Source organism: Canis lupus, chromosome 7, assembly GCF_011100685.1.
Source record: "Canis lupus familiaris isolate Mischka breed German Shepherd chromosome 7, alternate assembly UU_Cfam_GSD_1.0, whole genome shotgun sequence".
Taxonomy (NCBI): domain Eukaryota; kingdom Metazoa; phylum Chordata; class Mammalia; order Carnivora; family Canidae; genus Canis; species Canis lupus.
In genome coordinates this window covers 5,037,490-5,059,273 of record NC_049228.1, presented here as the reverse complement: position 1 = coordinate 5,059,273, position 21,784 = coordinate 5,037,490, and the positions used below count along the sequence as shown (strand labels likewise).

The 21,784-nt window shown below is 50.4% G+C and overlaps 1 protein-coding gene across 2 annotated transcripts in view; it reads left to right on the top strand.

Moving 5' to 3' along the window:
* Nucleotides 1–16,900, top strand: part of CRB1 (crumbs cell polarity complex component 1) — a 213,222-nt gene extending 196,322 nt beyond the window's left edge. For both annotated transcript variants that reach the window (XM_038541982.1, XM_038541983.1), the window contains exon 12: nt 16,137–16,900. In XM_038541982.1, the coding sequence (XP_038397910.1) occupies nt 16,137–16,352 (216 nt within the window). In that variant the 3' untranslated portion in view covers nt 16,353–16,900. The remainder of the gene's footprint in view (nt 1–16,136) is intronic.
* Nucleotides 16,901–21,784: the final 4,884 nt, after the last annotated feature.

The window sequence follows — 21,784 nt, the reverse complement described above, 5'->3', positions numbered from 1 at the left end:
TGAGAGACTGTGAGCGAAGGGTAGGCTGCGTCTTGCGTGTTGACTTACCTCCATGCTGAGCCAGAGCAGGACAAAGCAAGGACACCACCTTTGGTTCACTTCCTTTCTAAGGATTCGTTCCCTGATTTATTTGTTCCCAGTGAACCCAGACTGTGATCAGAATCACAAGCTCCTACTACATTCTTAGTTAAGAGCGAGGTCCAAGGGCACCCGGGGGGCTCAGTGGTTGAGCGTCTGCCTTCGGCTCAGGGCGTGACCCTAGGGTCCTGGGATCGAGTCCTGCATAGGGCTCCTTGCATGGAGCCTGACGTGGGACTTGATCCTGGGTCCCCAGGATCACGCCCTGGGCTGAAGGCGGCGCTAAACCGCTGAGCCACCCAGGCTGCCCTGGATGGAATCTTAAAAAAAAAAAAAAAAAAGAATGAGGTCCAGATTGGGTGCATGGATTTCTAGAGCTTTCCTCTCTACCTGGCAAATATACGATCATCACGTGGCTCTGTCAGGAGCCACTCAGCATGTATGTTGAGGAGTCTGTTTTTGCATTTGTTTAAATTATGCCATTTAATTCATCGGGTCAGCTCAAAACATTTTGAGCACCTACTACAACATGTAATGAACTTTGAAGCTGACAGAGGGGGAAAAGATGGCATGTTCTGTTTGACTACAGCTTTGCAAATAGAAAACAGTTCAGATCTTGAAATCGTACGGTCGTTATGCCATGAACTGTAGGAATCCATGGCAGAGAATATTCCAGCTAGAACTTTTGCTACATAAAATAAATTACATTCTTAAAATAAACGTAGTTAGACTTTATAACATTCTGTACCTACGCAGTGTTGACTTTCTTGATTTTCTAGTGGTCGCGTAAGATGACCTTCTTGCATCGGACTTGTTATACAGGTGGCGATGTGCCATCGCAACCAGACAGCTGAAGGACATTTCAGGGACTCCTGTCTCATCATCCTCATCAACTGGCATTTATTGAATCCAGGCACTATAAATAATACTTATATACTTTATATATAGTGAACTATGTGGGCATGTTTTCACGCGGATAATGTTGAGGCCATGTTTTTATATCTATAAGAAAAGAAGAGCTCCTACCTAATGGTTTTGAGACTCAAAAGGAATATAAAAACAACTCTGCAGCTCGCCCATGCTCGTGGAAAACTTCAGTCCTTAGGCAATGGGTGAAATGGGAAAGGCTTCCTCGGTCTGCTGCTAAATGTTCCCCAGTGTGGACTCGTTCATTCCAGGCAGAGGTACTAGAGTATTTAGAGAATCAGCTGTGACACCCAAAAGGACTAGCTCCTTTTACTTGGAAATTAGCAAATGGATGTACAACTTTTAATTATGCATAAATTTCAAACTTTCTATCAAAGTCAAATTGTGCTGATGTTAGTCAAATGTAATCTAGGCATTGATTCAAGAACCTGCTGATCGAGTAAAAAAAAAAATACATGTAAACTTGTTAACAAGAAGTACAATTATCTACATCTCAGCAAATAATGCCAGGGTGTCATGTAATATGCTGAGCTCAGGCAGCCCAGAGCCAATGAAGATCTCTTTCTTTTCTTCACCATTAATATTTACAGTTGGAAGCAATACATGGCTGCAATCTAAGTGCTGCACCTCAGAAGGGAGTTGTTGGCTTGATACCTTGTTTCCTGACACTGTGAAGCCCTGAAACCTCTATCTTCTTAATCATCGCCTGATAACATTGTGTAAGAACCAGAGGGTGGCACACGGCTGGTTTACACCAGCAACAACCCTGGGAGATTTTCTGCATTGTTTAGTTATTTTACTTTCTTGGTAGACATGCTGGGGTGTTAAAAGCAGAGGACTGAAAGTTGTGAATTATGGGTCCTGTTCTTTGTTCTCCTGCTGATTTTTTCAAGGTCCAAGCAGGCACCGTTTATAGATACAGCGTACCTCCCAGACGCCTACTGTGTGCCAGGCACCTTCCCAGGGCTCATCAAGCCCTTCCACCCATCAGTCTCCTTTACTGAAGCTGATCCTCACATGCAGTCCTCAGAGAAAAATTAAACAGCCCTTGACAAACAGGGAAGCGTGGCTGGTTAGATAAGCATCGTATATAGTTAGAGACCCGAAAGGTAAAATAAGCATTATTATGCCACTCTCTGTGTGTAAATATGTCAACTGAAGGTAACACAGTTGAAATTGAGGGTGGAGTTGAGGTCCTGTCTGTATCTCGCCCTACCCAGAGTGCGTCTGTGCATCTCTGTACGAGCTCTGACGATTTGGATGCTAGGTCTGCTGCTTAAAAGCGGTGTGACTTTGGACAAATTGCTTAAATCATCTTTTGAATAAGGGCAATCATGTCTGCACCATTAGCTCGTTGCCAAGATTAAGAGGAGAGGCATATAAAATGCCGGGGACAGATTACATCTCCTGATTTTCATTTCTTTTTCTTTTTCCCCGTGTATCACCTTCTAGCTTCAAGGTAGTGTTTCCAGGTGATCCCATTGTAGAAAATGAATGGGGCACGGAGAGGCTGGATTGCCCAGGTGGAATGCACAAGCACCAAAGACCCCGCTGTCCCCTTCGAGGCAGAATTATCTATTTATTCTCCACGCCTGAGGCTAGGCAGAGAGCCCCAGCCAACGAATGTCAGTAAAAGATGCTCTGGAACCACTGGATGCAGGGCCGACGTGTCCGGCCCGCGGAAGATGCCTTCCGCTTGTCCTCGGGCCTCCCACCTGCGGGGGCGCTTGGCTGGGGGGCCGTGTTGTGGCTCCTTTTCTCTTCCCAAACTTGTAGCTGCTCCTCGCCTGGTTGAAGCGCAGCAGGTGGCTTCCTCTTACCCCCAGCGCCGCCTGCGGAGTGTCAGTGCATCCCGGGCACCCCGCTCGGCGGGAAGGACTGAGGCTGCGTGTCTAACCTGTGCTGTGCAAGCAGAATGACCCTGGAGAGAACATGAGTACGAAGCATGTTGGGAGGATTAGTACCCGGCCTCGTAAACAGAATCGGGGAGGGTTCTTCAGGCCTGGTGACTAAGCACGGCTTTCCTCCTGAGGCTCTTAACACAGTCCTGTCCCTGAGGACAAGTGATCTAAATGGTGATTGAATAGAAAAGTTACAGACCCAAGGGAAATATTTGTTTTTAAGCGGGGAAGAGGAGTGCTATTCTGGGGTATGGGAAAAAGAAGAGATGTACTGCACCGCAACCCTGAAGATGCTTCGTTTATAGTTTGAATTCTCAGTCCCCAGTCCCTTTGGGAGTTAGGAAAACAAAATCTCCTTTTGATTCAGATTATCTAATGGGAGGGATATTCTTCTGGCAATGACTTCAGAATTCCGAAAAAAAAACATGTATACCATTCCTGCGTCAATATGACACAGGATTTTGGGAAAATGCAGTAATCCACCAAGATTCTCCTGAAAGAAAAACAGCAAACCCTTACATTTTGAGAATATTGATAGTAAATTGTAGAAGTAAGATATAGGCAAACGTGTTAGCTGGGTTATGTCATTTCTTCTTTTTTTTAAAAAATTTTATTTTTTATTTATGATAGGCACACAGTGAGAGAGAGAGAGAGAGGCAGAGACACAGGCAGAGGGAGAAGCAGGCTCCATGCACCGGGAGCCCGACGTGGGATTCCATCCCGGGTCTCCAGGATCACGCCCTGGGCCAAAGGCAGGCGCTAAACCGCTGCGCCACCCAGGGATCCCTATGTCATTTCTTCTTAAATTGATCTATGAACTGGGTAGGAAGCAAAATTTGGTCTATTTTACTAATATGCTAAAAAAAAAAATCACTAGTAAGAGGAGTCTTCAAGTGATTTCTCCTTGGAGCATTTTGTAGGAAAGGAACAGACTACTTGGCATGTCCACGTCCTGCCTTTTCCCGGCAAGGATCTCCTAAAATATTATTTCAAAAGATAAAGCAGACATTTTTAATATTAAAATTAATGTATATACTTAGCCAAAGGTATAAAATAACCATCTCGGCTACGTTGTCTGATATAATTTTTATAGTAACCTGTCAAATTCTGTGCTGAATTTATACCTAGAGATAGGGCAATTTTAGTCTGACTATATTTTTTAACTAATAGGGAAATACTGTTAGACTTTTTGTCCCCGCCCACCCCCCCCCCCCCCCCCCCCCCCCGCCAAAAAAAAGCTGGCTTTACCTTCTACTGTGCTAAGGAAACATATACTTTCCCCCAACTGTGTTCTTGGGCATTTAGGTGGACTGTTAACAAAGTCAAACCTAAGGCTTTCCTGTGTGTGTGTGTGTGTGTGTGTGTGTGTATTTTAATGTTGCCAACCTAATAACCTATAGACTTTTACCAAATGGCTCATTTGGAATTTGAAAGCCTGACTTCGGGAAGAATTCTTGATTTCTAAAACTAAATAGCATTTTAATATAAATCTGCATGATGTGAAGGTTCCTACCTTTGCAGGTTGTAAGATACCTTGGTGTTTTTAAGTTACTTCCAAACCCATAAATTTCGGTAATGCTCACTTTGGGATCTGACCAGTCTCAGTTCCACAGGACCCGTCTCTGGTTAGACACACCAAGTCTCCAACTGGTTTGGACAGAGAGGGCTGGGCAGGGAAAGGACTCCCGGTAACGCATACCCTGTGTCTTTCATCTCGCACCAGGCCGACTTGGAAACTCAAAGTCCAGTAATTTGATGTAAACCGACAATGACAATCGAAATGGCCACTTCTGAGATTATTTAAGAGAAGGCGCCGGGTATAGACATTCATCAATGAAACACTGGAAGAAAGGGTTTTTATTCCTAGGTTTGCTTTTTAAAATAAGAATAGAGTAAATGGCACAATAGATTATATAAACAAGGACTTCAATGACAGGCTGTCCAAGGGAGAGTAATATATTTTACGGGGGTGACTCGACGCCACACTTTATCACCCACACGAGGGGAAGCCGATTTTCGTTTGGTCAATAAAACAGAAGCTCCAGCGTCGGGCCCGGGCCCGGCGGACCGCGTGGTGGGGCCTGGATGCCGGGCGCCCCCGTGGGCTGGGGTGCAGCTGGGGCTGATGCTGCTGCCCAGGGGTGTCGGGTGTTTCGGTTCTGTCTACCTAGTCAACAGTGCTGCGGGGGGGTGGGGGGGTGCAGAGGGAAGGTGCATTTGGCCCTTCGTGCTCTGGTAACTCGGCGCAGGCCTGGGTGTAAGTGGAACTGGTTATTCCAGAGCTGGATTTACTGCCGTCTCCCAACTGTTGAAAATTGCACTCCGTGGGCTGCAAGGCAGGGGGGCCGGGGGCATCTCATTATAGGAGGCGAGGTTTCTCAGAGGCTGGACTCTCTCAGAGGCTGAGTTACTGAGGGGCTGACTTGAATGTGGACTTGGACCAAATAATTTTCTGATAAGTTGGCCATAAATCCTCAGTGAAATAAGCTTGGTGTTCTCAGCCTATCTATTGGCTTTTTGATCATTTTTATGGCTTTTCCTTTTGCCGGTCAAATTATCCTTATATGCTCCTAAAGCTCCTCTGACATGGATTAAGTCAACACAAACCAATAGACCTTCATTACTTTGGCAACTGGTTTTGATTTGGGGGCAATAAATACAATGACACAGACTAGATTACCCCGGCCAAAAGGATATGTGATAAGCCGTAAGGATGTCAGGGCCCCGGCGCTCTTTTTCCTGCATAATGTGAGAAAGAATTAATAGCAGCTTTTGGCCCAAACTGAAGATAGAAATCTGGTAGAGAAAAGAGCCCAAGTGCAGCTTCTAGGTCAAGAAGTGGGTCACGGGGAGGTCTGTGCACACCCGCCGGGGGCCTGGCGTTGTGCTGGGCGCTGGCAGGCAGGGCTCGGGCCAGATATAGGAGGAAGCTAACACATGATGTCATCCACGAGGGTCTTCTTGTCCAGGAGGGGAGATGAGACCATCAGTGGGAACGAGATTTACAGGGCGATAAATGTACAGAGAAGAGAGAAATTCAGTAAGCTCTGGAACGGCAGAGGAAGGGGTAGTGGAAGAAACGAGATCTACAAATTTGGGGTTTGGAGAGATTATTTGCATTATAAAAAATAGTTGAGAAATATTATTGTTCCAAGTTGTTTTGTTTTTTTTGGAGGGGCAGGGGTGGGGGGGAATTGAAACCTAAAGAAAATCAGGAAAAAAAAATAGCATAATGAACACATGTAGTCTTTACCCAAATTCAGTAATTTTTTTTTAACATTTGCTACCTGTGAATATACACAGTTTTTTTTTTTTTTTTTGGCTGCCTATTTAGAAAGTAGGTTGCAGGCATTCTAATATTTTATTGCTAACGATTTCACCAAGTATCTCGAAAGAAAAAGACCTCCTTCTACAGCCACAATACTGGTATCACATTTAAGAAATTCATTGTCATCCCGTGTTCAGCTTTCTCTAATTGTCTCAATAAAGTCCTTCCTTTATAGATTTTGTTTTCCATCCAGGATACAATCGATCGCATTTAGTTGCCAGGTGGTTGCTTTTTAGTATCTTTTAATCTCAAATCTCTCTGCCTTTTAAGTCATTTGCTAAATATTTTCTTGCCATTGAAATTCTGTATAAAATCAACTGACATCTTCATCAGTCACCTTCTCAAACTCACGATGGCAGAGATGGGGTATAAAGGAATCGAAACCCCTTTCTGCCCGATAAGCCCCTGGTTGATAAAGGCCTCTTGGCATAGAAATAGAAAGAGAAGTAGACATTCGAAGCTGGTACATTTTGAATAAGAGGTACAGGCCATGTGTGCTGGGGAATGACCAGCAGAGAACATACCTGAAACTGCGCCCGGGACGCTGGCCCCTGCTCCCCGGGGGGAGAGGAGACCGAGCTTCCTGGAAAGGAATCGAGGTGGCTTCCATGCCCGGGCTGGGCAAACGCTCTCCTGACAGAGGAGCCGCTGCTCCTCATTCTCCTTCTCCCTTCGAGACTCTACATAAGCACCTCGTTCTCCCTCAGGCGTCCTGGGCAAGAGCAAGTGTGCCAACATCCCCCCTGCCCTTCTCCTTCCCCTGCCACTGGATCATGGTGCTTCCTTCTGTCTTCAACACCTTTTTTCACCTCCACCTCCCAGGGCCCTCCTTTGAGAAATGTGGGGGCCGTCAGGAAGTCGCCCTCTTGCCCCTTTTCTTTTCTTTGCCCTCACCTGTAACATCACAGCTCTCTCATGGGCCTGTGGTTGTTGGGGTGGCTGCCCCAACCGCCAGGCCCTACCACTAAGTCCTGAGTTTTTTAAAGACAATGGCTGTGCCTTTGAACTCCATCTACCTAGGGCCTAACATGCTCCCTGAAGCTTTGCAGGCATTCAGTGAAAATCTATTGGCTGAGTGAATGGACCCGTGAACAGAGGAGTGAATGAAGAGCACCCCCAATCAGCTTTCTGGGCCAATTATACAGGACTCTTCTTACGACTGAAAACAATTTAATAGTGCATTGACTTGAGCAAGGAGCATTACAAGTGTGGAGTCAATAACGATTGATCAGCCCCTTTGTGCAAAACACTGCACTTTGTATTATTGAAATGTTCTGGAGGAAATAGGTGCTCATTCCTGAGAGTCCTAAGGGGAGGGACAGAATTTGGCCAAACCCACAATGAGCCATGTGAGCACATTCCCCTGCGCACTACAGGCCGTGGTCACCAGGTGCAGCTTGCTTCCCAGGTCTTTTTTTTCTCTCGCTTTTTAAAGATTTTATTTATTTATTCATGTGAGAGAGAGAGAGAGGCAGAGACATAGGCAAGGGGAGAAGCAGGCTCCATGTAGGGAGCTCGATGTGGAGCTCGATTCCAGGACCCTGGGGTCACGCCCTGGGCCGAAGGCAGATACTCAACCGCTGAGCCAGCCGGGCATCTCATATATTTTGTATTTTTTAAAAATGGTCTCTAGCAGCTGCTGCTTGGGCCCCAAAGGTTGATTTCATCCTGGCTCTGAGGAGCAGGAAAAGGTTAAAAAAAAAAAAAAAAAGATCATTTGTGGCGAATTTTGCATAAAGGAATAACATCCAGCTGCCTTCGTGGCCACACCGTGGCCAGGTGCCTGTCTTTCCTTCCCTGCCTCCCCACCCCCAGCGCCAGCGGCAGCACCCCAAGACGCTGCCCCCCATCGGGCAGGCACCGGGGGAGCCCCGGGCCAGGAGACAGAGGGAGCGAGGCAGAGAGGCACCTACGGCTCCACGGAGCTTCCGTCCCAGCAGGGGATGTGGACGTGCCCCAGCAGGTGGCGCAGGTCTGTGTTCGGGGCACACACGAAGCCGCTCGCGGGGGAGGGTGAGGGGCGGCCTCCCTGAGACCCCCCCCCCTGGCTGGGCCGCCCCAGGAGTGACAATACTGTGTGAGCGCAGCCCGGGCTGGCGTGAATGGCAGCTGTTATCTTTGAACAATAAATTCTCTCTCTCACACACACACATGAGAAAAGAAAAGAAGAGAGAGAAAAAAGAAAGAGAAAAGAAAGAAAAGAGAAAAGAAAGAAGAAAGAGAAATAAAGAGAAAAAAAGAAGAAAGAAAAAAGGAAAAAAGAGAAAAAAGACAGAAAAAAAACGAACAGAAAAAAAAAAAAAAAAGAGAAATAATCCTCGAAAAAGCAAAGTCCACCCGTCCCTCCCGCCCATACTACTCTCCCATACGCGCCCCCCTCAACCACCTCCCTCCCACTCCAACCCACTCCCCCTCACCGCCCCTCCCCTCACGAACCCACTCCAGCCCTCCCTCCCCCCGCCCTGCACCTCCACATACCTAACCAAAAAGAAAAGAAAAAAGAAAACCGAATGCAGTCTTGACTGTGGGCGGCCGGGGTGCTGTTCTCGAACGAGATGGGGAGAGGCAAGGTTTTTCCCTGAAAACGATCCCATCCCTTACTCCCCCCATGAAGGGGAGAAAAATCGGAAGGCGGTGTCCCCAGACCTGAGCTCCCGACCGTCAGAGGCCTGGAGCGAGCGTTTAGAGACCTGAGGTTAGGAATGTGGGGCCCAAGGCCTGGAGCGAGCCAGCGGTTAGAGACCTGAGGTTAGGAATGCCGGGCCCAAGGCCTGGAGCCAGGGGTTAGAGACCTGAGGTTAGGAATGCCAGGCCCAAGGCCTGGAGCCAGCGGTTAGAGACCTCAGGTTAGGAATGCGGGGCCCAAGGCCTGCAGCGAGCCAGCGGTTAGAGACCTGAGGTTAGGAATGCCGGGCCCAAAGCCTGGAGCCAGCGGTTAGAGACCTAGGTTAGGAATGCGGGGCCCAAGGCCTGGAGCCAGGGGTTTGAGACCTGAGGTTAGGAATGCCGGGCCCAAGGCCTGGAGCCAGTGGTTAGAGACCTGAGGTTAGGAATGCCAGGCCCAAGGCCTGGAGCCAGCGGTTAGAGACCTCAGGTTAGGAATGCGGGGCCCAAGGCCTGCAGCAAGCCAGCGGTTAGAGACCTGAGGTTAGGAATGCCGGGCCCAAGGCCCGGGACGCTGGGACCGCGCTGCCCCGCGCACCACGCATCTCTACCCGCAGCGCATCTGCGCGCCGTGGGTGACCCAGAATTAGCCCCACAGCGCGGGACCGCGACCCTTCGTGATCAGTGTCCCGGGGGGTTCCCGGCTCAGAACCACCGAGCCCTCTCCCCGAAGGTCCAGGGGAGGGCCCCCGCGGTGCCAGGTGCCAGGGGGGAGGTGTCACCCAGCGCTAGAGCACCGGGCACGTAGCCGATGCTGGATCCACTGCCAGGGGCTCGTGTTTCTCCCATGTACCCACACCCCAGTTCCCCGCCGCAGTTCCAGACTCTTCCACAGGCCGGATCTGGAAGTCACTGGGGAAGATTCCCAGGCCCGTGCCTCCCCGTGCTGTGCTCACTCGACTCTCATCTCAGTGGAGTTTCCAGGGCTGGTGGTGTGGACACCCCCGATCAGTGCGGGTGGAGGGGGTGATGGCTCGGTGAGAAAGGCTTCAGCCAGGGGCGGGGTGCAGGCTCGCCCCATCCCGGGGTTGGGGGGGCTGGGGCTCCCCGCTGGTTTGTGCCCAGTGAGCCCTAGGGAGGCACCAGTATGCCCAAGAGAAGCAGAGCCGCGCGGAGGCCCGAGCCACTCAGCCTGTGGCCTGGACACCTGGTGCCTCCTCTGTCCCCTGTGCCCTGCCCGCAGCCCTGACGGGGATCTATGACGCCCACCCTTTGCTCACGTTACCAAGCCTTGTATTCAGGGGTGACTCACCCCCGCCCCCGGATGTGCCAGGGCCCTTCCTGCGTGCTCTCCTTTGGCTCCCCAGGGCTCGATTTTACCCCCCTCCTAACTGTAAAGTGGACAGTGTATTTATGGTCGAAAATTGGCCGCTGCAGCAAGTTTAATTTCAAAAACAGAGTTCTGGCCTATATTCAAGATTACTATGGAAATGGCTGTTTCTAGCAACTCCCTGATAAGCTGCAGTTCAAGGACGCAAGTCTCCGTGGGAGGTTTTAACATCCACCAAATGGAAGACCTGCTTGTTGCAACAGTGATTCGCAAGAACTGCTCTCCTGGGTCTTAACCGTGGAATATCCTCTCTCTCTCTCTCTCATTCTCTCTCTCTCTCGTTTTTGTTTTTGTTTTTGCATGTGTGAGTTTGTGGGATGAGAGCTCCAGCAACGTCCTCAGTTTGCGTTGGCTGCAGGGTCGGGAGCTACATGTTCGAACCAGCCTTGCAAAGCCTCCTCCTCTCTCTGGTGCTTTTTCCCCTGACCGCTAACTCTCGAAGTCCCGCTCTTCCTTACCTGCCCACGGAACACAAACCGGCACAAGCCAGTTTCCAAAGCTCGCCTCCTGGAGCGGGACTGGGCCGGTGACCAGCGGGGACCCCCCAACAGCTCCAGGTCCCAACTCTGCACCTGCCGTGGGAGACCCGACTCCGGAAGCTTTCTGGGTGCTTCCCGGGAGGCGGGTATTTATTTATTTATTTATTTAATTTATTTTTTTATTGGATTTATTTAGATTTTATTTAAATTTTATTTTACATTTTATTCATGAGAGACAGAGAGAGAGAGAGAGAGGCAGAGACACAGGCAGAGGGAGAAGCAGGCCCCGTGGGGGAGCTCGACGCGGGACTCGATCCCGGGACCCGGGGTCACGCCCCGGGCTGCCCCGGGAGGCGGAGGCGGTGTAAGCCGGGAGCGTCCCCAGCAGCGGGGCCGCCGCGTTCACGGCCGACTTCGCCAAAGCCAGGCGGCGGAGCCAGGCGCTGGCAGGTGGCCCCGGCAGGTGGCCCTGGGGGTCCTGCTCTCCCGGAGCTGCGGGCCCTCCCTTGGACACGCGAGGTCAAGCGGAGAAACCCCAGGAGGTTCCCTGCCTTTCGCGGGCTCCTGCGGACGTGCGGGCGGTTCCCACGCTCTCCTCGGTGCTGTCACCCGCCCTAGACCCCGTGACAGGTGCTGAGGGCCGACGTGGCCCCGGTCTTCTCCTGGACAGGCCGCCCCATTCCGTGTCCTCCAGAGTTGGGGGAGCTGCTCCGTTGGGGCGGGGGCGACCCCGACGGCCGGGGGGGGGCGCCTCCCCAGCTCCTCGTGGGCGCCCCCGGGTGCCCGTGCACCGGCCCTCGCGCCCCCAGTCGGCCCGGGGTGCGCCGCCCCAGCTCCTCGTGGGCACCCCTGGGGCGCCCGTGCACCGGCCCTCGCGCCCCCAGTCGGCCCGGGGACGGCGCCTCCCCGGCGGGCTCCAAGGCTGGGAGGTGTTCTGCGGCCCGAGCAGGCCCAGGGAGACGGGCGGGGGTGGGGGTGAGGGCGGGGGTGGGGGTGCACTGTGGGTGGCGACGAGAAGCGCCCCGGGGCAGCTGTGCGACCTGGCGGCGCTCGGCGGCTGAGCAGCTGGCGGCCCGCGGCCCACGGGTCTGCTGCTCGCGGCCACCGCAGCTCCACCCGCGACCGTGTGTTAGCAGGTGCGCGTTCCCGCCCCCCGCGGAGGAAGCAACAGACTCGCTTTCAAGAATTTAAAACAGGGCGCCTGGGGGGCTCAGGGGCTGCCGTCTGCCTTGGGCTCACGGCGTGACCCGGTCCCGGATGGAGGCCCACATCGGGCTCCCCCATGGAGCCCGCTTCTCCCTCTGTCTGGGTCTCTGCCTCTGTGTCTCTCACGAATAAATAAATAAAATCTTTTAAAAAGAGACAATTAAAAACGGGGGTGTGTGTGCCTGGGTGACTCGGTGGGTGTCACATCCAACACAGGGTTTGGGCTCAGGTTGCGATGTCTGTGGGATCCCAGCCCTGGGCCGGCTCTGCACTCAGCTCCGAGTCTGCTTGAGATGCTCTTTCTCTCCTTCTGCCTGTCCCGCCCTAAAATAAATAAATACTTTTTTTAAATAAATACATTTTTAAAAATAAAAATTCAAAAAGAAAAAAAAATCCTGTGGTTCCAGCATATTCCAGCACAGTCTCAAGTGAGAAGAATTGAAATATAAGGCTTGACAGTTCCACCTCCGAATTCCAGAGTGTACCCTGGCCTTGGGCCACACGGAGGCTACCGCCCGTCGGTGTTTCAGAATGAATCCTCTTGGGGAAAATAATAAATAAATAAAAAGGAACACCCATGTATCTTATTCTGCAAATACGGAATTCAAAGCAATTGCAGTTTCGACTAAGCGCAGGGAAGATACACATTTTAAGAAGATGCAAGCATAATAACTGAATAGGGCTTGTAAGGACGTCATTCAAAAAATAACCCTACACGAAGCGTGCAATGAATTGGGGGGTATCTCCGGGGAAGGAGGTTACTAGGGGGTGCAGCGCGAGGCCTCGGCCCCCCGGGCAGGTGCAGCGGCCCGAAGGTCGCAGCGGTGCTGTGTATTTTAAGCACAGCTGAGGAAGAGCAGAGCAAAAAGGACCTTCCAGCCACGGGGCCTCAAGCCACGGGCCCTCGGGAGGCGATTTCCAAACCCACCGCCCGGCGCAGCCTATTGCAGCGCCCGCTGCCCCGCTCCGGCCCGAGGTCGGCCGCCTGCTTCTTCAAGGCCTTCATCGCGGCTCGGGATCTGCAGCGTGGGGCTCGGGGTTGGCTCCCTTGGCCGTCCCCCCAGGTACTGAGGGGTGCAGGGTGAGCTTTCGGACGTCGGTGGAACCAGGAGGACGAGCCACGGCCCCTCGGACCCCACATGGCGACGACGGCCCGCGGGCCGGGCTCTGTGCGTTTGGCCTTCCTCTCCTGGCGCCTCCCACCTTCGACTCGCACAGGATTGTGCAAACCCCCCGATTTTATAGGTGATGCCGACGAGTGACGGGGCCAGGACGCGGCCTCTGGACGCTGGAGGCCAGGCCGTGGGCCGCGGGCCGCGAGGTGGCCGCGAGGTGGCCGCGAGGGGCCTGAACCTCGGGCCTCGACGGCGGGCTTCCCCTGGCACCACCGAGACCTCGCGGGCAGGGGGCAGGCGGCCGTCGGCCTCTGGTTTGGCCCGACTGAGCTGTCACAAGGACTCTGGGGCCTCCTCGGTCTCCTGCGAGGTGGCGGCCCCCTTAGTGGCCTCGGCCGCGGGCTGAGCGAGAAGGGCCCAGAAACCTTCGGGCAAGAGAAGCAAACCAGGCAGCCTGTGTCCTCTCTGGAGGCGCACACCCCCCACCTGGCGGGGGTGGGGAGCAGTCGTGTCCTCCTGAGGATGACAGTTTACGGGGCGGACGAAGACGAAGCCAGCAGCCAGGAACAAGGGGACAGGCCTCCGCCACCCCGACAGTAGCAGGGGGTCTTGCTGGTGGGATTACAGCTGGCCCTGTCAGGCTTTGACCTCTCAAGGCCAAGCCTATGGCTCCACTCATTTTTCCCAGGCCGCAGCTGTCTTTGCAGATAAAGGATGTAATGACTCTCGGAAGGGCCACACAGACTGGCGGGAGGAGGACTCGCCCTGTGGCGGGGGTAAACTATTTTGCCCCCCAAACTGCAGACTTCTGTGATTCTGAATTCTCTGTGTACTTGACTCCTAAGCTCCTCTAACTGAGGGACGTAAAGTGGTCACAAGCCAGGGTCTTTCAGAGCCACGTGAAAAGTGGAGACGGGAGCCGGATGGTTTCTATCTACTCACACAACATGCCTGAATGTTTTCTGAAACGAGTTTTTCCCAAACTGAGCTCAGCGTCTTCCTGCACAAACCTGTTCTCTCCTCCTACGTACCGCGTCCCCGTCCAGGATAGCCCCGTCTACGCGGTCATCTCATGTGGAAGCATCAGTCACCTTGTCTCTCCTCTGCTGTTGCCCAGCCTCACTCGGTCTGAGAGGGAGCAACTCTGCCTGAGAAATCCCCCTCAACCCTTCTTTCCCTTCAATCCCCCTTCCATTGGTAAATACATTGCTTGTCGTGACTAAGAAAATCAACTCCTATTTTCTCCTCGTTTCTTCCCCACTTTCACTGTCATCTTCCGTCACCCTGTAACCAGAGCCAAACTAATAAAATACAGATCAGATCACATGAGGCTACTGCTTAAACTCCTACGGTGCCCACCCCCACCCCACCCCCGCCACTGACTATGGGACAAAATCCGAATATCAGTGTGGTACTTAAATTTCTTATAAGATGAATCTACTTTATGGTTCTATCTCTTACCAACTTTTAAAATCCTTTCCCATTTCAAACACACGTATTCTTGGACCATATTTTTGGTCACATTGGATTTCTTACCGTTGCCCCAAACGCTAAGGACTTTAATGTTCCCTCATCCTTTTTATTTCAAATTGTTCCATCCAAGTAGAAGTTCCTGCTTGAAATATTTGAATGTTCTCTCACCCTTCAAAGAACAATCACATTCCAATACGACTCCACCTGCACCCCAATAGGTTTGTTTGTGACACTATCATAATCTGTGTTTATAAAATATTCTGATCATTTGTGCATATGTGTATGTGTGTGTGGGGGGGTTCCCTCCTCTTATCACAGAATCTGAGCTAAAATACCTAACTTTGTGTAGGAATTTTGGGGTTTTTTTTTTTGCTTTTTTTTTCCTTTTCTTTTTCTTAGGTGTTATTTAAATTCTAGTTAGCTGACATACAGTGCAATTTGGGTCAAGAGTAGAATTCAGTGGTTCACCACTTACAACACCTTGGATTATCTTGGTATTTTCATTTCCTAGCTCGATAAAGTGCTCACGATAGATGGTCAATAGCGTTGAGTGAATGAGCAGAACTGGTAGGGAGCACAGCACTATGAAGAGATACGATATTAAATTAATTGTGTGACGGTGTAAGCCTTTGAACCAAAAAAGACTAAGGAGAGTGAAGATATATAAAACTCCTTAGGATGCTCAACTAAACCAAGATTCCATGTATCAGTAGCTTGGTTGGGTGATGGGGTCACAGAGAAAGCTAAATGAAAAGGGGACCTCGTTTAATCCCACTTTTACTGAGACCAAACTATTTCTTTGAAAATCGGTCAAAAAATTCATATAGTGGCTGCTTCCTACCTTCCACACCGCCCTGCACCTAAATCGCAGTCTCCTGTCACTCAGAGCTAGAAAGTGCTCAGCAAACCCAGGTGAACGAACATTAAAGAAACCTTTGTGTATGAGGAACAGCCCTGAGAGCCCAGGATCCAGCTCCTCCCAACGGGGCTCCACGTGCAGTTTTCTGTCTCTAGATGTTTGGTTCGACATCAAACGCCTATGGGTTTTTTGAGGTTTTTTTGTTTTTGTTTTTGTTTTTTTTACAACAATTCAGTTGTCACATCGAATCCAAATCAAAGCCAAGACTGTGGAAAGGGCCCGCGGGACTAGCACGTGCAGCTCCTCCACTGTCTCGGGATCTTTCCCAGGAGACCCAGATAATTTAATTTGCTTCTTTTCCAACAAAAACAAAAACAAAAAACAAAAAACAAAAAGCCCGTAAAATAACTATTCCTTCAATTCAAAACCAGAGCTTCCAGCAAGGGAGGGAAGATACGGTGAATAATGTGTGGGTGTAGACGGAGAACTCTCAGAGATAGACGGCGGGGGTCCTTAGGCCTTGGCGCGTGAGTGAGCCCCATCACGGAGATGAGGCCGCAGAGGGAATCGCGGATAGTTCGTGCCACACTTTCCGACTCTGGCCCTTGGCTGGTACAACCGTGGTCTGAAAGGCTGACTTCCCTTCCGTACCTTGGGCTTTGTCGGTACTGAGTGGCGCCGGCCTTGCGCTTGGTGTGCATCCCAGGGTAGCTCCAACGTCCTGAACGTTTACCTTTGCTCCCTAACTCCCCTCACGGTTGTTTCGATCCTTCCAGTTGGCAGATGACTTGATCTCGGACGTTTTCACCACCATTGGCTCGGTGACGACAGTCTTGTTGTTGATCCTCTTTCTGGCCGTGGTTGCTTCTGTGGTTGCCTCCAACAAAAGGGCAACTCAGGGAACCTACAGCCCCAGCCGTCAGGAAAAGGAGGGCTCTCGAGTGGAAATGTGGAGCATGAGGCCACCCCCCGCCCTGGAGAGGCTGATTTAGGAGCGTTGTCTCCTTGGGAAAGAGATCCGCACACTGCGAAGCTGAGGACTGCACCCGACTGTCTTTCCAACGTATCTGGACGTAGCAATTTACAACTGGGATTTCACAGAAACCCTGGGCAAGATTCCTTCGGCTGCCTTAAGGACTTACGTGGTTCAACCCGACATCGTCGTTTCATTACATTAGCCAACCCCAGAACAATGTTTTCGCGCCAGTAATTTCAGCCTCATAATTAGCAAAAATACCTCCCAGAGGACAGTGTCTTCTGGGAAAGCCTCCAGTGCCTATCAGACTTTTTGCCCCTTGCAACCTGGGGACACCTTTCTTCGTTTGCCCATTAGCTGACAGTGTTTTTTTTTTTTTTTTTTTTTTAATGCAAAAACTACAAAATGCAATTCTCACTCTTCTTATCATGTGGTGAAAGGTTTCAGTTGTACACCTATGATGAGATGCACACTTTTGCCTTTTAATCATGGACTCAAGAAAGCCCTGGGAATGATCTATGTTTAAAAAGTGACCCAATGTCAACTAATAAAAATGGAAATGTGGTCATTCTCCTTTTATGAGTATTTTTTGTATTTTGTGATATTACATGTGATCAAGGTAGCCTCTAGTTGCATTTGAGGAACCTTCTTAGAAGTTAGATCTTTTAACGACATCATCTCAAGCATTACATTAAAAGACGTTGTTTTCTACAAGGGGTAGCTTACAGTCAACCTATTTCCCTAGACATAAAATAAGATAAAAGGAAAACTCAAATTCTCAAACCTAAAAGACCGGACTCTTTCCTTCCAGCTGTTCTTTGGTAAGTCAGAGTCAGTGTCAGTGACATTGTCTAAAGGTGAGAAAGAACCCCAAAGTGAGGTGTATGCACTTTAAGGGGTAAATGTGTAAGACTATCTGTGGGGTACAGAGAGAAAAATACTAGAAAATACTAAAGATTTGGTTAGAATTGTATATATGTTTTAAAGTTAAAACATTAAGGTAGCATACAAATTAAAGTTTAAAATATACACAGTAAAATAGCATATGCATTTAAGATACATGTATATTTGGGATATATGCGCAAAAATTTTAATGACATGAATTTTAAAACCTGCTCTAGAGCAATCCATCCTCCTCGACTGCTGGAGGACATCCCTGGAGAAGTTCTCCCTCTCTCTTCCACGTCATCTGTTTTCCCACTGCTGGATCATCCCGACAGCACCAAACACGCGGTCAGGTTTCCTGTGATGTCAGGTTCTCTCCTGGGGCCCACTTCAGTTACTGTTCATTTCTTCCCCAGCCCTTTCAGCAAAACATCCCCCTAAGAGTTTTCTATACTCTTTGCCTCTCCTCCCTCTCCCTCATTCTCTCTTGAACTCAGACTAATCCGACTTTTCTCTGCACCCCGCTCCATGAAACAGCTCACGTCAGGGTTGCTGACGACCTCCACGCTGCCAAACACGGTGTTGGATCCTCAGTTCTCAGCTAACCTGCCCTCTCAGTAGCCTTTGAGACAATTGTCATTCCTGTCTGCAAATACTTTCCACCCAGCGAGACCCATTTCATCTTCATTGTCCCCATACTTCCCTGTCCAGCTTCTTTCCATCCTCCTTCATTACCCATCATCTTCCTGACCTTTGTGCAATTTTTTCCACAATGATTGTCACAACTTGTCAAATCATAGACATTTTTGGTCTCTACTTCCTCAAACTAGAATTTAAGTTACATGAAGACAAGAACTTCTTTTCTTTCACTGCCATATTCACCTAGAACAGGCCTAAAACGCAATCGATATTTTCTATTGTGAACAAACAATGAATCAATGTCGTACAAATTTGTACCTGACACCAGCAAATCCCCAGCTGCCCCAGATTAGCGTGGGCTCTCTTTGGATGGCAGCTCCGCGCTGCGGGCGCGGGGCTCGGGGCTCGGGGCCCTGGGCGGGGTGTAGAGCGGCCCCAGCCGTGACTTGCTGCCCAGGTGGCCCGGCCGGGGCGGCCCCTGGGAGAAGCGCAGCAGGGGTGCGCTCACCGGTGACGGGAAGGCCTCAAGAGGCTGCCGCAAGGCCCCTGCGGTCCCAGCCAGGGCAAGGGAGGCAGGAGGTGACAAAGGACCAGCCCTGAAGTGGGCCGTCCAACCTGCCCCATCTCCCTTCCTGGCCTCACCACCCCGGCCACCAGGTGGTCTGGGCCCCGGGGGCGGGGGGGCAGGGTTCTGCGGCTCACCTGCCCAGGTGGGTCTGGGAGGCACCGCCCCGGGAAGGTGGATGATGCTCCTGATCCTGAGGGTCCTGGAGGGAGCCCGCGGCCAGGCCGGTGGTTGCCCCGCGGAGGACCTACACCAGCTCTTCGACAGAGGAACTCCGGTCCCTCATTTTAAGAGCCTCTGGAGACAGAGAAACATGCGGTTTCAATTTCCGATCTGTCCCATTCAGGTGATGTAAACTTAGTCCAAAAAATGGGACCCACACTTCTGTCCCCTGGGCATATATGACAGTTCTTAGTGTCAAGCGCTTCGCTGTGGGCAGGCGCATGGGCGTGTGGGGTTCACTATTGTTATTCGGATAAGTGGGGCATTAGCAGGACGAGGGGCAGCTCCGTTTCTCCTGCCTTCTCCCCTGAACAGACTGCAGACCCTGGGGGTAACCGGTCGTCCTACCCTCCAGAACATCCATCCTCTGCTGCATTTGTAAACGAAGGGGCTTTGTGCAGAGCGAGTTTACTATTTCGCACCCCGCCCGTGCCCCAGATGGCCCCTGAGGGCTCTCCTGGCCAAGTCACCTCGTCTATGAGACTGACATGAACCGCACATACTACTTGCATGTTCTCAACACCATATCAGAAAATAAATCAAAAGGTCTCAGGTCTCTCAGTCTCCCAAACAACTGATGATAAGAATATATTTTTTTAAAGTTTTGCTTTACAGAGATGACTTTTTGTTTTCTTTTTACCCAGGCTTTTAGGGATTACTCCTTAAGCCTTTTTTGTTAAGGAATCACAATCGTCTATAATCCCCAAGAGCAAGCAAGATTGACCCAGGTATTTTGATGTAAATCATCCTTTTAATGATTAGGGAGCCAACTTCACCTGGTTTTATGCTCTACAGGGGTATGATTCAAACCATGACACTTTTCCTTAATCCTGGAGTGAATATGACCTTTCACATTTTCAATCTGCTTCCAGCAAAAGTGCAACTTTACTGCTGTGCATTGCACCGAATAGTGATGACAAAAATGCATGTTTCCAATTTAAGCCCATTCTTCTGTGATTTGGTGCCCAGGTTTCACTTTACATGTTTCCAGAAACCCGGGAACAATTATCCATCAAATATATTTGGCAGTACTGGCCTAAGGACAGTTGCTTTAGGAATCAATCCCAGATTCTCCTAATATGTTGGGTGACAAGGTGACAATGTCCCCTTGAAAACCACACCCAAATCCACATCTTCCAGCTCTAAGTGGAATATCCCTTGGAGGTGCTCATGGTTTACAGCTTGAGGCTTCAAAATCAGAGCTCATTCGGGGCTGAAATGAAGCAAACCCTTAGTGGATACGAGTATAGATGTTGTTAAAAGTCCCCAAATATAGGTGCTCCAGAAACCTGTTGCAACTCAGCTCTTCCTGTCACGGGTTTAGATGTGTCCATTCGATCAGTAATGTGCTCACCATCCAAAAGCCATTTATTGCTTGGGGCAGTGATCCACAAGATGACTTCGGGGTTGGTTTCCCCATAACAGAGAGAATTCAGAACACTTATTTTTCCTGCTTTTCTAAAGAAGGAAGGAAGGAAGGAAGGAAGGAAGGAAGGAAGGAAGGAAGGAAGGAAGGAAGGAAAAGAGGAAAGATAGAAGGGAGGGAAAGAAAGAAAGAAAGAACGAAATATCAGCCATATTCGCACGCAAAACTCCAACTCCGAACTAAGAACTAAAGCAAGACAAATACCAAACAGTACAATACCCTAAAATCCCCTCCCTGCCCCCCCCCACCCCCCCACCCCCCCCCCCCCCCCCCCCCCCCCCCCCCCCCCCCCCCCCCCCCCCCCCCCCCCCCCCCCCCCCCCCCCCCCCCCCCCCCCCCGCCCCCCCCCCCCCCCCCCCCCCCCCCCCCCCCGCCCCCCCCCCCCCCCCCCCCCCCCCCCCCCCCCCCCCCCCCCCCCCCCCCCCCCCCCCCCCCCCCCCCCCCACCCCCCCCTCCCCCCCCCCCCCCCCCCCACCCCCCCCCCCCCCCCCCCCCCCCCCCACACCCCCCCCCCCCCCCCCACCCCCCCCACCCCCCCCCCCCCCCCCCCCCCCCCCCTCCCCCACCCCACACACCCCCCCCCCCCCCCCCCCCCCCCCCACCCCCCCCCCCCCCCCCACGCCCCCTCCCCGCCCCCCCCCCCCCCCCCCAATGCTCTCCGTTTGAACAATTTGGAAAAAATTAATTTTGCAAAAAGATAAAAAAACTAAACGCTAACCACCAAGTGTAGGTTCAATTTGAAAATATCCTGTCATGTGGAAAAATTCAGTTAAGTCTTCCTCTTAAACAGTTTCTTTTATAGAGATCCTAAAATTATTAGGTCTCTGAGGTCCAGAATATAGACATCCTCATGGGAACTCAAGCTCACATCTCCTAACATCTCCTAGTCTGTTATTTTTCTAATGCATTGATATTTCATTTTCTGGTAGACAGAGGGAAGCCAGAAGGTCCTCTTAACGGGTGATCAGACTAGAACACGGATTTCAATCCAGCATCCCTCCATGGCCAAGTACTAATTTAGTTCAAATATTGAATGAATCTATAGTAAATGTACTTAAGTGTCTCAAACTGAAGAGGATCAAGGACAATCTAATAATCATGGACTGTCCCTGTGAAATGGCCAGAATCACGTTAGGGGAGATTCCAATTTGTTGTTTTATTTTGTATGTGGTAGAGTGCTGTTGCTTTGGTAGAATGAGAGGTTTGTCAAAGGGAGAAAAAGAATATAGGAAATATTGTTTTTAATTAGAAAGGAAAATACAATATTGATAGAGGCCACCTAAATTATTTGAAATGAAATACAAATTAAGTCCAGAACCTCTCTCTTGAAAACACTGGCCAAACACAACCAAATGATAATATTACATTTATTTAGATTTAATGGAGTTCAGTAACTTACATGAATATTGTTTTGATCTATTGAAAGCATCTTAGTAGACCTCGTATCAGTCTTCAAGAATTACTAGCCCAGAGAGGAGACAATTGTGAAAGATTCAGAAGTGTCCTAAAAATAAACTCATTGTTGCCTTGCATATTTAATCTTAAATCTTGTTTAATAAATATATTCAATTTGTTTTAAAGGGGGCGACCAGGCCTCTTTTCAGAAGCTATTTCTGTTTTCTTTGATCAAGAAATTAAAACTAGAGATAATAAATCTAGGTAAAAAAAAATATTTCAAGATGGCAGATCAATTCATAATTTAAAATTGCAA